At 37.1% G+C, this 17,330-nt stretch overlaps 1 protein-coding gene across 5 annotated transcripts in view; it reads left to right on the top strand.

Moving 5' to 3' along the window:
• The window catches only part of SNX29 (sorting nexin 29), a 73,439-nt gene that overhangs the window by 36,240 nt on the left and 19,869 nt on the right, over positions 1–17,330 (top strand). For 3 of the 5 annotated variants that reach the window (XR_008205895.1, XM_052679493.1, XM_052679494.1), the window contains 4 exons: positions 2,113–2,229; positions 3,635–3,690; positions 4,988–5,069; positions 12,075–12,215. Coding sequence is in view for 3 of the 5 variants with exons in the window: in XM_052679493.1 (XP_052535453.1) it covers positions 2,113–2,229; positions 3,635–3,690; positions 4,988–5,069; positions 12,075–12,215 (396 nt within the window). In the remaining 2 variants the exon portion in view is untranslated. Of the gene's footprint in view, positions 1–2,112; positions 2,230–3,634; positions 3,691–4,987; positions 5,070–9,294; positions 9,450–12,074; positions 12,216–17,330 lie in introns of those variants that run through there. The other 2 variants (XR_008205896.1, XM_052679495.1) reach the window with 2 other exon arrangements.

The raw sequence follows: 17,330 nt of genomic DNA, 5'->3' as shown, positions 1-17,330 counted from the left end.
GCGTTTGTACAACTTTCTGATTGGATCTTTTCTGATTGTGTTATGGAAATTCTTGATGGAAGCTACCAGTTCAGTTGATGTCATCATGTTGGAAAAAGTTCCTAATACAAGATTCTCTTTTGTAAAGTAACATATAATTCATTAATTGCTTTAAAAAACAAAAAAAAAAAGTAAAAACAAAAAAGAGAGAAAGATTATGGATTCATCTTAGGTTTGAATATAAATGACTTCCCAGGTTGAAGTAATGGAGTTTAATAACCAAATCTCCTATTAAATATTGAACATTTTAATAGAAATAAATCATAGAATGGTTTGGGTTGGAAAGGACCTTTTAAGATCTAGTTCCAACCCCCTGCTATAGGCATGGACCCTTCCCTCTATACCGTGTTGCTCAAAGTCCCATCCAGCCTGGCTTTCGATGCTTCCAGGGCACGAGCATCCACAACATCACTGGACAACCTGTTCCAATGTCACACCACACTCAGAATTTCTTTCGAAAATTTAGTCTGAATCTATCACTCTCAGGTTTAAAGCTGTTTATCCTCATCCTGCTGCTACCTGCCCTTATAAAAAGTCCTTCCCCAGCTTTCCTGTAGGCCCTCTTCAGATACTGGAAGGCCACTATAAGGTCTCCTCAGAGCCTTCTCTTCTCCAGGTTGAAGAGCCCCAGCTCTTTCAGCTTGTCCTTGTGGAGGAGGTGCTCCAGCACTCTGATCATCTCAGTGGCCCACCTCTGGCCCTGCTCCAACATGTCCTTTGTGTGTTGGGGCCCCAGAAATGGGTGCAGTACTCTAGACTGTGTCTCCTGAGAACAGAGAACAGAAGGGCAGAATCACATCCCTCACTCTGCTGGTAGCACTTCATGCAACCCAGGATACGTTTGATTTTCTGGGCTGCAAGTGCACATTGTTGGCTCATCTTGAATCTTTCATCAATCGGCATCTCCAAATCCTTCTTGGGGCTGCTCTCAAGCCATTCTCTTGCCCTACTGGTATTCGTGCTTGGGATTGCCCTGACCCAGGTGCAGGACCTTGCACTTAGCCTTGTTGAACTGGATGAGGTTGGCAAGGGCCCTCTGAATAACATCCTTTTCCTCTAGCACATCAGCTGAACTTTTTGTGAATATTAACATAAATCAGAGAGGAGTTTATTATATTCTTAAGTATTCTTACATTATTTTAAATATTATATTACTTTGTATTAAATATTCTTAAATGCAACACCAGACACTTTGAATTGCAATGAGTGGTTAAGCTAGTTTGAAAATAATTTACCCAGAGTTACTGGAATTATTTTATTGCTTAATCTACATATCCAAAACCAGCTTGGATGCCTTCCTGAGCAACCTGCTGTAGGGAAACCTGATTTAGCAGGGAACTTAATGATCCCAATATGTGTCTTCTAACCCCTGCAATTCTGTTATTCTGTGATCTCAGCCTGGAAAGCCTGAAGTGGAGTGATCTATCTCCAGAAAGAAAAGTATGAACTCTAAAGACATTCAGCAAAAATCCAAGTCACTGTGCTATTGCTGAAGTAGAGGATTGAGGTTTATCCTATTTCACTCTGCTCCTATTAATATTATCCCATAATCCTCTGTATTCTCCTAGTTTTGATGGCTCTTTGAGATGTTGCAAGAGTTGCTGTAACCTGAAAATTATAACGCTTAACTGTATTCTTACCGTAGTCCACTATGTCCACTACCAGGGCCAACCTGTTGCTGTTTTTTGACTTCTCCTCAGTGTAGCTTTTCTTGCTATGCCTTAGGAGTGCTTACCTTGCATTCTATGATTCTGGTCCACGTCAGCATTACCTTTTTATAGAGAATGTAGAAATAATTTACTTACTTGAAAACTTCTAATAGTAGGATTTTCTAAATGGAGTCTTTTTTTCTGTCTTGAAAATAATTCTACGAATTCTTTTTGGCTCATGTTTCCTTTCTGTAAGGCTTACAAGCACCATTGTCCATTCAAGACAAATCCATTGCCAGATATATTAGGTATTGATAGATCATCTCAGAACTGAAGCTTTCATTCAACTTTGTAGTCTAGTAATGCTGATAGGAGTAATTTTTTTCAGTTTAGGACACGTTTATCTCTGGATTATGTTTTTCAGGTGGCCGAAATGCATGGGGAATTGATCGAGTTTAATGAGAGGCTGCACCGTGCTCTAATGGCTAAAGAAGCTCTTGTGTCCCAGATGAGACAGGAGCTAATTGATTTGAGAGGGCCGGTAAGAGTTTGTTTACGAAATAGAGGAATATCATTCTTGACTTAACTCACAACTGTTACTCATGTTGAAGTAAAATCTGTATCGGCTTATCAGAAATAGCAGCTGGTGAAACATCAACCAAGAGTACCTTATTTGGTATTTTTGATACTTTCGTTCTCTTCAGCAGTATTGAATGTAAGGCAGATATGTTCAGACAATAAAATTGCTTGAAGTATTCAAATATAAGGGTTTTAATTTTTTTAACTGAGCTTTGTTTTAAAGGTTGAACAACATGAAATAATTGATAGGTTTCAAAGTATGAGGTCACCTATATCCATAAATCTACGGAGATCAGCAATTGCTGTTCTAAAGTTTTGTAAGGCACCTAGAAGCAATGAAATTGTAGGTGTTATACTCAGTCATTTTTAAAAAATTCTATGAAAACCTGGTATTTCTGTTCTGTTTCTTTAGACATTGCACTTTCCTTTTTTTTCCTCCTTTTATTTTTATCCCTCCCTTTGTATCATGAGCTAAAATCCCTTATTCGAGGTCTGATCCATAAGTAATGCCCATTTTATTATGTTGGCCCACAACAGCAGAGGCAGATGTTAATGAGATGGCAATAGAGGTTGAAACTTGCCATTTGCTGAGGACTAATCATATCGAAGTTTATTACAAACTACAACTTAAAATGAAGTGAAATTCATTCACCTGCCACTAAGGGGGGTGTTGGGGGTCGGCCGGGTAAGGCCCGGGAACAGCGCCCAGTAAGGCCCCAGTAATGCCCCAGGGCACGGCGGGGAGGGCGAAACATGGCTCTGCCTGCCTGCAGCCAGGGATGCCCTGCGGCGCTGTCTGTGGCCTCTGGTCACCTCGCCTTGGGCTGTCCGGTGTTTGCCGAGGGTGTTTTGTCTGTGTGCAGCCATGGTTTTATTCCCGAGTGCCGTGGCGGTGCAGCCTGCGGGCGTTATGGGCTGTCATAGAGCACGTGGAGATAGGATTTGAATGGAGAGCGATCCCATATGAAATTTCAATCAATTAATCAATGGATAGCATCGCTAATTTAGTATTTTTTTCTAATGTATTTTTCTGAAGACAGTGGCTATAATGGCCTCCTAACAGCTGAATTCAACTTGCTCTCAATCTATTATATTTGTCTCTAAGATTCTCAAAAAAAAAAAAAAATAAAATAAAAAAAAAAAATTAAAAATGCCTTCCTTTTACAAAGCCAGATTTGCTCATTCTCAAAGCAGTTATAACATAAAGACCTTGCAAGTGTGATATGTTTAAGCTGCTGTGGCATGATTGTTTCTTAGTAATAGTTTTTATTGGGATTTTCAACTTGAGTGTTGAATTTTAGTTTTCTTATAATATTATATGTAGAAAGCATAATAATCAGCATGTGATTTCTGTTATGTAAATATAGGTCCCTGGAGATTTGAGTCAAACATCTGAAGATCAGAGTCTGTCAGACTTTGAAATGTAAGTTTCTGATATGCATCTTTTGTGCATTTATGGGAAAGAAAAATATGCAAATAAATAATTTATTTCCTTTACTATGTTATTTCAAAAAACTGAATTCTCTGATGTGGTGCTTCATTGTTTAAAAAAAAAAAAAATAAATGTGGAGAGTTGTACAGTCCATGCCCTGGTACAGTGTTTAATGAAGTTAAACAGGAAGTTTAGATTCATGAAGATCTTCTTGAAATGTTCATCCAGTGTCCTAGAACTTAGTATTCTAAAGTAACACCAAGAAGTTACTGTTTTCTATTGTTCTGATTTTGATAGATGGTAGATTTATAGTGTGGTGATCCTTCTTATCTTCTCATCTCATTGCATACAAATAGCACTACAAAAAAAAAAAATACAGTAGGTCATCACCTATCCAAGTGGTGTGATTTTGATGAATGAATCTAGCTTTTTGTGAATGGTGTCGCTGGTGTCTTTATAGTGTAGAAACCTGGAAATTAATTGTGAGGGGAGTGGCTTCTCTGTAATTATCCAATGCTCTTCTGTTTTTTAATGAACTCTTATCTTTGCTGTTGAGTATGCTGTATGGACCAAGATTTTGATCTTGTTGAAATTAATAATCAAATGTTATTGACTACATTGTTTTTTTTTTTTTTTTTAAATAATAAATTTGCTTCCGTTTTTCTTTCCCAGTTATGTTAATTTTGTGGAGCTGCCTTTCTTTCATCTGGGATGGTATTTTTTTCTGTGTAATGATATCTGGTGTGATGCTGGTTTTGGTTCTAGGAGAAAAACAGCATTGATAACACAACACTGTTTATAGTTTCTGCTAAGCAGTGTTACACGAAGCAGAAGGTCCAAGGAGCTGAGAAGTAATGGAATTAGTACAGTTGACTTGAACTGTCCAAAGGATTATTCTATACTATATAATATTATGTAGAAGGAGCTCTGAAGAGGGGGAGAAATTCATCTCTATCTCTTCTACTGCTTTGGGGGCTAGTTGGGCATTGGTTGGGGGATGGTGAGCAATTACTTGTGCATCACTTCTTATTATTCATACATATAGATATAGTCGTAACTATTGTCCTTTTCCTTTTTTCTGTTGTAGAAAATAGTTTTATAGAACCCGTGAGTTCTACTCTTTTTTTTTCTCTGTTCTCTTCCCTGTCTCACTGGGAAGGGGGGGTTAATTAATGACTGTGGTGCTGAGCCACCTGATGGCTTAAACTACAACAGGAACTTTGCAATTTTAATGCCTAAACATGTTTTTCTATTTTCCCTGTTTTAAGTAGTTCTCTTATCTACTCAGATCAAATCGAGCTCTTATTAATGTTTGGATTCCCTCAGTCTTTCTGCGTGGAAAAGCTGCTAATGCATTCCATGTTTATCAAGTAAGTAATTCTTCTTAACATAGATGCTATAGTAAAGTTTCTGACTGAAATGGATCTCAGTGCAATTTTGTTGGAGATAGTCCAAATGACTTGTCTTTTATAAAATCTTAGTTTGTATTTCACACAATATAAATAAGTAAATAAATATCTTTAATGATATTCTGCTTCACTGAAACATAGGACACATTCGTTACTATTTTGCTTAGATGTTTGAAGAATTTTGTTTATTCTTACTGGTAACTTCTTATGAAATGTAGAAGGTCATTCCAAAAGTAATGCCTCCTCTGAGCACAGTAAGCACTATTTGATAAAATCATAGAATCACTCAGGTTGGAAAAGACTTTACAGATCATCAAGTCCAACTGCGATCTAACCATATTACTCTAACTAACAGCCCTCTGCTAAATCATGTCCCTGAGCACCTCCAAATGGATTTTAAGCACTTCCAGGGGTGGTGACTCAAATCCTTAGGTCACCTATTCCACTGCTTAACAACCTTTCTGTGAAGAAGTGTTTCCTAATATCCAACTTCAAACTTACCCTAGCGCTACTTGAGGCCGTTTCCCCTCATCCTGTCACCAGTGAGAAGAGACCGGCCCCGCTCTTGCTGTAGTTACCTTTCAGGTATTGGAAGAGAGCAGCAAGGTCTCCCCTCAGCTTCCTTTTCCCTGGACCAAACAGCCCCAGTTCCTTCAGTTTTTCTGCATCGGCCCTATTCTCCAAGGCCTTCACAAGCCTTGTTGCCCTTCTTTGAACTTGCTCTAGTATCTCCATGTCTTTTCTGTGCCCAAAACTGAACATAATACTTGAGATGAGGCCTCACCAGTGCCAAGTAAAGGGGTAGGATTACTTCCCTAGTCCTGCTCACCACTCCATTCCTGATCCAAGCCAGGATGCCATTAGCCTTCTTGGCCACCTGGGCACACTGCTGGCTCATTCAGCTGACTGTCCATCAGTACACCATCAGTACATAGGGAAAGTTCTCGACTACGGGATGCTGTTTTTCAACATAGTCACCAACATTAGCTATGCATTTTGGTTAGTAATAAGCAAGAGCCTATGTGCTGATCTCATAAAAATCTGTTGCTGTCACCCCTGCTGGAAGGTGCCACCCGTTGCCTCACTGTGCTAACATCCACTGTTTGGTCTCCATAAATGTTTTGAAATCATTAATGAATATCAGTGCAAGCTATTTTTCCATCATGAAGGAATTCAGTTCCATGCCTTTGCTTCATATGCATTACCGTGTCAGATGACATTTTGTCAGACTGCCCTTGTGCTGCCATCTCTTGCATGGCAATAAAATATAATGGGATATTGGCAGGAAGATTCAACCTCTACTGCCATGCCCTCAACATCTGCTTCTGATATTGTGAGACAATGTAATAAAATAGGAGACATTACTTTTGGAGCAGCCCCTGTAGTTTTGTTTGTTTTTTTTTTTTTTTTTGACGATTTGATTGTGCTTGATCGTAAGAAGAAATCTTGAAAGCTTGAGAACATGTGAAATTCATGTGTATTGGAGATATTTGGCATGAAGTTTCTTTATTTTATTGGAAAAAAATATTTCCCAGGATGGAAGAGTTTCCGAGCTTTATCCAAAGCCTCATGGAGTTTGGAAAATACATTCTGCTGCTATGGAGTGGCTTTGAATAGATTTCATCAGTTGCTCATCATTAATGAGTATCATTAATGAAGAACAAAGAATTCTGACTGTTAGAGTGGGCCTCAAACAAGGAAAAAATAAAGCCAATATCATAGCAAGATTCTAAAATACTTGACGTTTTACAATGTCAAAAAGACAATTTTGAGAATTTTCTTATTTCTGCAGTATATTCTTATGATATTGGATATGAAAAAATTGTTTGAAAAATGTACAGATCATTTTTCTGAGTATTCTTTTTGTCTGTTGACAGTGCAAAGATACCAAAGATATGTAACATGAAAAGGTAGAAGCAACTGTGTAAAAAGACATAGGATATCTTTTGTTAGAAGTGAGCAGGAACTAATTATAGAAATAACCTGAAACATCTGTCATTTTTCTTAAAGTTTGCTCTCAGTATCTGTTAAGATCTTTCCTTATGAAGGATATATCAATGGTATTCCTAGCAATTTTTCATCTCTGTATGACTAAGATCATTGTGTGTTAGGCAAATAACTGTTTTCTGACACTAAAGGGAGGGGAGAAAAAAGAGTTTACCAAAAAATAGGCCTACATTCTATTTTTACGTGCCTGTGTGCATCCATTATATATTGAAGTGTAGACATGTGTATGTACACAAATGTGTATCTCACTATGGGCTGGAGCACCTCTCCTATGAGGAAAGGTTGAGGGAACTGGGCTTGTTTAGTTTGGAGAAGAGAAGGCTCCTGAGAGACCTCATTGTGGCCTTCTAGTATTTGAAGGGAGTGTATAAAAAGGAGGAGGAATGGTCGTTTGTGAGGGTGGACAGTGATAGAACAAGGGGGAATGGTTTTGAATTGAGACAGGGAAGGTTTGGGTTAGATATTAGGAGGAAGTTTTTCTATCCAGAGGGTGGTGAGGCACTGGCACAGGTTGCCCAAGGAGGCTGTGGATGCCCCATCCCTGCAGGCATTCAAGGCCAGGCTGGATGTGGCTCTGGGCAGCCTGGGCTGCTGGTTGATGACCTGCACACAGCAGGGGGGATTGGAACTAGACTATCTTTGTGGTCCTTTTCAACCCAAGCCATTCTATGATTCTATGGTGAATACTTAGAGTTGAAGTGGTGACTACATCTAGGTTCAGCTATAAAGTCATGTGCAGGCTGAATATGTATTCTGTATTTTTTAGATATCAAGAAAGCATTAATTTATATAAAGTCAGAATACCTTCAAAAACATCACTATGAATTTATCTGCCAAAACATGTGCTTCTCATACAGGGAATTTAATTCAATGTTGAAATAGTGGAAGAATGTATTCACCAAGCTATCAGTATGAAATGAACAGCTGAGGACTGGGAGTAACAAACAAGATAAATGGCCGAGCTCATTTATGAGAGTCAATGTATTTATAATACAGTTTGTTATTGCTGCTTTATCATTTGTTTCTCCAATGGCAGAAAGTAAAAAACGCAATTACAATTCTTTGTATCAGCTGTGTGAGAAATCTGTTTGCAATACATCATTCTTGGTAGCAGTATTGTAGCATGTTGATATTACTGGGATTGTTTCCAATATATTTTGGAGTTCAAATTTTTCTGAGTTCTTGAGGAACCTTGGGCATAAAAACTGACTGCTAATTGTGGGAAGAAGTTGTCGAATAAATAAAGGAAGCTGAAATGTGCCAATTGGAACAGGTGAAGTTGGAAACTTGTTTTGAGTAAGTGTAAATCTCAGATATACTGTTTATGACTGTACTTAAAGCTATTGGGAACAATGCTTAGCCTGCTTTAAAATTAGATTTTATCTGTAAAGCTCTTTAGTATGGTAGAATCATGGAATCCTTAGAGTCTGGAGGGACCTTTAAAGGTCATCTAGTCCAACTTCCCTGCACTGATCAGGGACACCAAAGCTAGATCAGGTTGCCTAGGGCCTGATCCAGCCTCGCCTTGAAAGTCTCCGGGGATGGGGCATCAACCACAACACTGGGCAGCCTGTTCCAGTGCCTCACCACCCTCACCGTAAAAGACTTTTTCATATTTAACCTAAATCACCATCTTTAAGTTTGAACCCATTTCCCATTGTTCTGTTACCACAGACCCTTCTAAACAGTTTGTCCCCTTCTTTCCTGTAGCTCCCCTTTAGATACTGATTAGGTCTCGGAAATGAAGCTATGCACTCCTATGGCAAGCAATGTTTTGTAATGAATCTCATTAGATGTGGAAATTTAAAGCAGATCTCTGTATTTACAGAGTTGCATCACGTTCCTGTACCAGAAATTAACTGGCAGCATTTAGTGGTTACAAATCTTAAGAATTTAAAGACCTGCTCTAGAAACAGCTACATCTTGTGCTCAGACTGAGTTGAAGGGTACCGTTGTGAGAAGCAGAATAACAAGCACTCACATCTTAGCACTGTCTAGAATTTTCTTTGAAATTAACAAAAGCCATCTACTTGTATCAGTAAGCTGTGGACATTGAAACTGTTAGGTAGTGTATCATTTTAGTGAAAAAGAGCGATCAAATTGGTTGTGCACTTAATTGCATTTATGAGGTTCCCTTAAATTTTTTTCTTTTTTTTTCTGAAATATCACCATTTCACAGTAGTAGGTCAACATCCAGATAACAGCAATAAATAACGATAAAGAAACCTTGGCATTTGTGACATAGAGCTTTTAAAATCAAACAGGCACTTATGGATTTCTTTCCTCTTGCACTGTGAGTAGTCATCTGAAGATGGAGAGTCCTGCTGACAAGAGGTAGCTGTGTGTTATGGAATTCAATTTTGTCATTCTTTAGAGTAACACAAGGAAATTTGCCTGTAAGTGGAGAAGGATATACGTCACATTTTTGGATCAGTATCTAAGAAATCTTGCGGAAGATATCAGTCCATTTGGTAATTGGTGACACAGGGTTAAGGAGTGTGTAAAGGACATCAGAGTGGTGGAGATCCAATATTTTGGCACATGAATGAAATAAAATTTGAAGAAGAAACGGTTTGGATCAGAATTTCATGTTTCTGGAATAAAGGAAGCTTTCACAGGAGGGACGAATTTAAATGTGGGACTCGGTTATTGGCACTTAATGATCACAGGAGAATTTATAAACTGAAAAGTAGAGAAGGCTTTACATATACAGAAGAGCAGATATTTGTGGTGGGAATAGGAACTGAAATAAGGTAGAATTCCTTAAACTAGTAATTAGAGTACAGTAGCAATCTTTCATATCATGAAAGGTGTGGAGAGATTTTTATCTGTTTCAATATATAAATTAGAGCATCTATTGAAATTAGTAGGTTGAACTTAACAAAACGAAACAAAAAAATTCCAACGGTGTTTTTTTCTTCCAACATAACTGGAGAGAAATTTGAGACTTCTTACCTCAGAGTTTGCAAATACTTTAAATTCACGTGGATCTAAAAAATTATTGGGCTAATTAAATTGAAGAAAAATCAAGCAAAACACAGATGTCACTTTTTTGTTTTTATCAGATCTCTTAAGTAGCTCTGTTTTGGAAGATGGAAAACATTTCTGGATACACCTACATGCACCTACACACACAGTGTTTATCTGAAAATGAACACAAAATACTAAAATCTGAGAAATAAATTTCAGAATTCACCAGAGAATTTTCTGAATGGTGTGTTGTGATCAGTATGCCTTGCAGAAGCTGGCCAGCTGAAGAAACTTGGAGATCATAATGTAGGATTAACCAAACATGAGTTGCTGTTGTGATACTATGATAAAGTCTAATGCAGACCTAAAATGGAAATAAATATGATTAGTAAACCTTTCCTTCCAGTACACGCTCATTCTAACTTATTCAGAAGCACAGCCTCTCTATACTTGCTGTGCTTTGTTTTTCTTTGGGCTTGTATCTTGAATATTGCCTTGCCATGTATTAGTGCAAATCAGTATTGTAATTAGTTTTGCACCTGAGCAGAGGGATGTGAATTCAATGAACCATTCCTATCCTTATTATGTTTCAGTAATTCATGGGGATTATTTATTCCTTTTTTGGTTAGAAAGGTGTTTTCTGGTGACTTATGTTCATGACCTGTACAGTTTGATGACCATTTGTTGTGGAAATGCAAGTCATAGCTTGAGCCGGTGATGGTGCACCTGGTGGGAAGGCAGGTCCAGCCCATGGGAGCTCAGGTGCATGCAATGGAATGCACTGAGTGATGGAAGGGTGGAGCCAGGATCCACCCCTTCCCAGGTGGGATCATTTAAGTATTGGCAGTGGTGGTGAGGGGAGCTCTCTGGAGATCCCTGCCTGAGGTTTTCTAAAGGTAACCAGCTTCCTTCTCTTATTTCTGTGCCTGCTGCTGTTTTTGTGAGACTCCTTGCTTGCTGCAGCTTGGGATTTTGCTGCTCTGCTGTCGTTGTTGCACTTTCCATCACTTTATACCATTCTTCTGGTGAATATTTTTTGATAGCCAGATGTTGGTCAGTCAGCCTACTGTTAGAAAATAATTTCTTGTATTCCCAGGGACTAAGACAGAGCCCAGACCAGAATTAAAAAATGTAAGTTTGCATTTATATTTTGCCTCTAGGTGGTGGTCATTAGTTGCAGTTTCGTTTAGTGACGATGCAAGATGGCTACTGCAATAATATTATTTTGTTGTATTTCTCAACTGTGGGATATTGGTATTTGGTAGATACATACTTCACTTCCATGTGAAGTGTACAGCAAATAGAAACAAAACATGCTGAATTCCATTATTACCAGTGGCTGAAACTTAAGATAATGAAACTGATTTTGTGATTCTTAACAAGATTCCAATATTTACGTGGCTACTTGCAAATCTCCCTTATTTGCAGAGTAATAAACATTTTTAAGTTGCACATAATAAGATTAAAGATGAACATGCCCTAATCAGGTAAGGCTGTTATTGCTCATAAGCTTATAAGCTCACCAAAGATTATCATCAATAACCATTCCTCTGATGTTTAAAATCCTTTGCAGCTCAACAGACTTCCTGTTTAATACTGACTGATTCATATGTTTCCTTATGTTTCCTTTTATGTTATGTACTTCAAATGGTCTTTGGGGGGGAGGGGGGTGTCGCAGTACTTGAATGCTGCTCCTCAAGCAGGGAGAAAAACTTTCATGGAGATGAAGCCTAAAAGTGAGGGAGGAGAGCAGTATCTGAAACTACAAGTCTTTATGGGTAAGAAGTGATGCAGTGGAAATGCAGCTTGGGATCTACTCTTCTGGCCAGATGTGCCTGTTGATCTTCATGTATATGTGAGCCAGCATAGTGTTTCATCAAAGACAGAAATCTTAAGAAGAGGAGGAAATGGATTGCAAGTTAAAATAGTTGGAAAATAGCCTAAGAATTAGGGAAAAAAAATATTTTCTTTCATGTCTATGTTTTGCAGGTTTATATAAGAATAAAGGACGATGAATGGAATGTTTATCGAAGATATGCAGAGTTCAGAAGCTTGCATCATAAATTACAGAATAAATACCACCAAGTGAGGACTTTTAACTTTCCACCAAAAAAAGCTATTGGAAATAAGGTAATTAAATTAATTCATAGTATCAGTAAGAGTTCAGAAAGTAACCTTTCCTTCACACATGTAAAAAAAGATGATTATCATTTTCCCTAAGTGCACATTGACTATGAGTCAGAGAATTTCTGAGCAATTTTTAAAACTATACATTATTTTTATGGACAGCATAAGCATTAGAACTGCATTTTTTTTTTTTTGAAGGGAGAAAGGAAGGGAGGAAAGAGAATTTTTATAGTTCTATAACTTCTTGATATGTATTAGACAAGAAGCCAGGATATCAGAGCATGATTATATGTTTTAATGCTAATTTGACAGCATTCTGTCCTTAAACTGGAAAGAATTAAAAGAGTTTCTGATTAAGAAAAAGTAGATGCAAATATTCTGAAGGCTTAATGTCACTTAAAAGCTTGGGCTATTTATCTGTTGTGACTACACCGATGATACAGTAAAAATGTTCATCCTTTTGAAGACCTTAAATGAGAGAAGGTTTTTCCAAAGTACATTATTCAATTCTTGATTACCAAAACTCTAGGATGTTTAATAGTTTTAATATAAGGCAAAAATCTTCAATATACATCCTGAAAGCTGATTTAAGTTGTTAATCTTTACAGTGAATAAATAATCTGAAAACTAAATCTAACTATCACAAGTAAAATACAAGGGGATTAAATCACGCTTATAACTTTAAAACTTCTGTATTAAACCACTGGATGCTGATTCTTTTTTTTTTTTTTTTTTTTAAGCGGTTGCACATTGGCCACCTCGATAAATAAGGAAGGACTTCTTTTAAGCTCTCTTTATACTCTTTCATCCTAATTACTTCACATACTAATTAAATTATTATTTTAGTTACACAATTGATAACTACAGAAGTAACAGTTGAGCAAGTCATTAAAGTTTTTGTATTGCTTTCAATGCATTAGCTTTGGACTAAAATTCTCCCATAGTCATGTAAAAACCCACAATCATTTTCATCATATCAGTTCTTAGAAAAAGTTACTGTTTGCTAGGTGCCATCCATTGCTCTCCTGAAAGAGTGCTATGGTGAGATATTAACCAATTGTGCAAATGGTATTGATTAGTGATTACTTTTCTGGCTACTTGCTGTGAAGAGCATGGAAATCACAAAGTGATGCATTTACATCAGTTCCCCTCAGTTTATCATGGAAGCTTATTTCTATGGTGTTATATACAAAGTATAGGGAAGACCTATAGAAGCTCCTGAATAAACAGTAGACTGACACACACTAAGACTAAGGAGAAAATAGAAATAAAATTTCCCTGCTTGACAGGTGAGCAAAGATAGAAGCCCTAGGGGTAATGCTGTAGGCTGCAGTTTTGTATGTTTTTCTTAATGAACATTTGATTCCTAACCAGTTTACAAATAGATGTAGTGAACATTTATGCTTTTAAATAATAAAATATTTAGATGAGTCTGGATTTTGTTAGCATAACATTACCAATTGAATGTTTCCAGCAGTGGAATTAAGCACAGCACTGAAAACAGATTAGTTCTGGCTTTGTTCTTAAGCTTTCTCTTTTTTGTTGATACATATTTTTTTCCACATTAAACACTTTTTCTCAGTGTGGGCTTTGAGAAGGCTTATCCTTTTGGCTGGATGCAGGCTTGCTTGAAAATGCTGAGTAGCTTACGATTAAGGTTCCAGGCTTACTCTGAAAAGGAATTCTAGCTGTTTTTATGGGGCTAGTGGAATTCCCATGGTTCAAGTACATTTCTACATATCTATTAACGTGCTTGTGCTTGGAGAAGACCTAATCAGCCATGTTATATGTTCTAAGAAAGCATGAGTAAAATCTTAGTATGGCCAGTTAGGTCATGCAGTGATATATAAACTGCTCTCTTACTCAAAATAAGAGTTCTTTCAAAAATTACCATGGGGGGGGGGGGGGGGGGGAGTAGGGAACTGACATTTTTGTGAGGTGTAGATAGAGCTTACACCAGAACAGTGTGACCAAGTAGTCATCTGCAGTGAAGCTGGGCTTTACTGGGCAGCTCTGTGCAATGTGGTAGGAGATGTCCCAGAAATCACGCAATTAGAAATGCTAATGAAAGCGTTGCTGTCAAATTACTTATCGAAAAGGATTGCTTTTTTTCTGGGGTCAGTAAAATGAAGTAGAGTAGAAGGGTAGAGTTGAAAATGAGTCAGCTGTTTTGGTAAGAGAAATCCGGAGTAATGATTACCATCACGTAGAAACTCCAGTGGAAAAAAAGATCTTCCTTGATTTATTCTTCGTATCTTATCCCCTTGAATTCCTGTTTGTTTCATTGAGCAAGAAATGTACAGAAAGTCACTCAGTGGGATAGTCACTTCTGGTAATTCCATGCATTCTGTGCTCATGTTTTGTCTTGCAATGCTAGTTTTTTTCTGCTGTACAGAAATTGGTTTTACAACTAGGATGGAAGTGTAACTTCATAATTTGAAGATGACTTATTTTGGCATAATAGTAATGAGATGATGGGAGTAGATCAGCAATTGATTTAGTTCCTATTCTAGCTCTGATTTTCAGCTTCATTTAGAGGTGTACATCTTGTGAAGAAAAAATGATGTAATTTCTTAAAGGCTGATTAACCAAACTGGTGCGAAATACTAAGGTTCACCAAAAGAATCTTATTTCTGCATGGGGTTTCTATAATAGCACTATTGTTTGGTTTATTTAAGAAAGGATTCTAGATGTGATAATGCAGAGGCTGATACAGTTCTTGTTAAGGTCCTAAGCTGTATTTACTTTTAATTGAGTTGAGTTGAACCCTGAGCTGTGTGTTTTTTTTGTTTTTTGTTTTTTAACCCTTGCACTAACAATAGGTTAGTTAAATAATAACTGGTATTTAGAGCATCAGAAACAGGAGGTTTTATATTGTTTGCAGCAGCAGCAGCAAACCAGAACGTGTTTTGTCTGTCCTTAAATCATGGCAGGTAACCATGGCAATCATACCATTTTCAACAGTTGATGGAAAATGTTTGAATCACCTTAACTGAGCTTCCCACTAACGGTGTAGAGTATCAGTGTTTTGCCATCTGCTACATAATAGCAGTCTATTGAAAGACCACCAGTTGTGTGAAATGATTTGAACTGCAAGCTGGAGTTAACTTGGCCTGTAATGAAGTATTGCAAAACACAGTAACGTTAATTTTGGTATGTCAGGCTCTGCTTCTTGTTTTTAAAGCTTAAAATCTTTTAATGTCTTTTGACAGTCTGTAAGATTTATATTGTATTTTCTTGTTCTTAGAAATTTGTAGTTTGGTACTGGTGTCTTGTGGGCAGAAATTTGGCAAATTTTCAGTCAAAAACAATTTCATAAAATATTGTGGGTGATATAAATTCCAAATTAAACGAGAAGAATGATGTATTTTCCCAGTTGTGCTTTAATGCATCTACAATCTGAAGCAATTTTGTTGTTAAAAGTTAAAGTTAAAGTTGTTAACTGCAATTTTGTGAACTGTTAATGAAAAAATATATACTGTTGAACTGTGGGCTAGGAAATAATTTGGGAGAGTAATTGTACAGAACTCATAGCAGTTTCATTTTTCTGTAAAATATGCCTACAAATCAAGTGTTTATGCTGCTGTGCTAGATCTCATTTAACAATCTGTGTGCATTGTGAGTTTATGTGAACTGATGGTGAATGTGACCAAGATGCATATAGACTTAAGTCAGAATGTCTGTATTTTCTGTATAAATGAGTCACAGCTAGTTGCTGGATGCTGTCATGAGTTGTAATTCAAGTGGCACTGAATATGTGAGGCTTTCTCTTCAGCCAGAACACAGCCTCTGTCTGAAAGGTAGCTCTAAGTCAGATTCAGCATCTCTACAAAGAGCAGTAGTAGCTGTCCATAGAATAGGTGAGCGTGTGAAGAGTTTGTCTGAACTGAAATCTCAGATCTTAAAATCAGAGCTCCTGTCTGCTTTGAACACCCTTTTGCCCCATGTAGTTCTGTGGATTTAAGGATTGGGCTGATCAAGAACAGACTAGGAGATGTTTTATGTGGAACAGTTAAATTTCAAGTTTGGAGGCAACATTCAGTTTACTACCAGACACATTTAGCAGAACTGAAAGGGCCAGTTAGCCTTGCATTTTGGTTTCACAATTAGTCAATTAGTGAGATTGTACCTGTTGCTCGGAAGAAAGTGCTTAAAAATGAATGTTCCCAAAGTGGTTATGGAAGGATCCGCTGTGTTCTACATTGAAATGAAGAAAGCTTAGTATAAAGTAACTTTTTTTTTTTTGGTAATAATTTCAAGTGATATATAATTTGTGTTCTGTAAATAGTTACAGCTCCTGAAGTTAAAGATCTGAATATGTGTGAGGATGGTTCTAGTGCCATTTTTGGTATGTACTTTTAGGGGAAAAAAAAAATTCTGCAGTTACTCAAGTATTTATTTTTATCATCTGTTTTTTGACTCCTGTTAGTGATGTCTTTTTCGAAAATAAGATGTTTGATTCAAGAAGTTCTTTATGCTCCTTGTTAATGAGAAGACCTACTATTTATTCATCCTACTAATTCATTTTCTTCTATATGTTTCTCTTGAATTTCAGATCTTTTTAGTAGTAACTGTACATATTCCTGAGAGCAGCTCTCTTTTTGAACCATGTTAGTAACATTGTCAGTGAGACAATGCCTTCCTTTACGTAGTACTGGGGCATGTATGAACTTTCTGGAAGAAAAAAAAAAGTGTTTAACATTTAATCTGTGAAATGCTGGAGATTTTGCAAGGGTAAATGTGTTTGTAATTTGAAAAAAAACACAAAAGACCTCGTCTCCAGATTACAGGCAGGTCGGGCACGTGCAACTCCATGTATTGAATCTTAGAGAAAGATCCTTGCTGTTTTTTGTGTCGTTGGATATGCATGTTTTGACAGATAAATTTATGTCCAATCGCCAAAGTTGCCACAGAAAGTATTTTTACTTCACTAGTAAGTCCGAAACAGAGTCCTTTTTTTCCGTTTAGTTACTGCTTTAATTTAGTTTCCTTTTTAATTAATTTTAATTTCCTTTAATTATTGCTTGTAAAAATATCCTTTGTTAGTGGGTATATGAAATACTAAATTGTCAATGGTAGATAATTGGGTCCAATGTGTTTTATTTACCAACTGCTTTA

The sequence above is a fragment of the Tympanuchus pallidicinctus genome, unplaced genomic scaffold, assembly GCF_026119805.1.
Source record: "Tympanuchus pallidicinctus isolate F22 unplaced genomic scaffold, pur_lepc_1.0 scaffold18, whole genome shotgun sequence".
In the NCBI taxonomy this organism is placed as follows: domain Eukaryota; kingdom Metazoa; phylum Chordata; class Aves; order Galliformes; family Phasianidae; genus Tympanuchus; species Tympanuchus pallidicinctus.
This window is presented reverse-complemented; position numbering and strand designations above follow the sequence as displayed.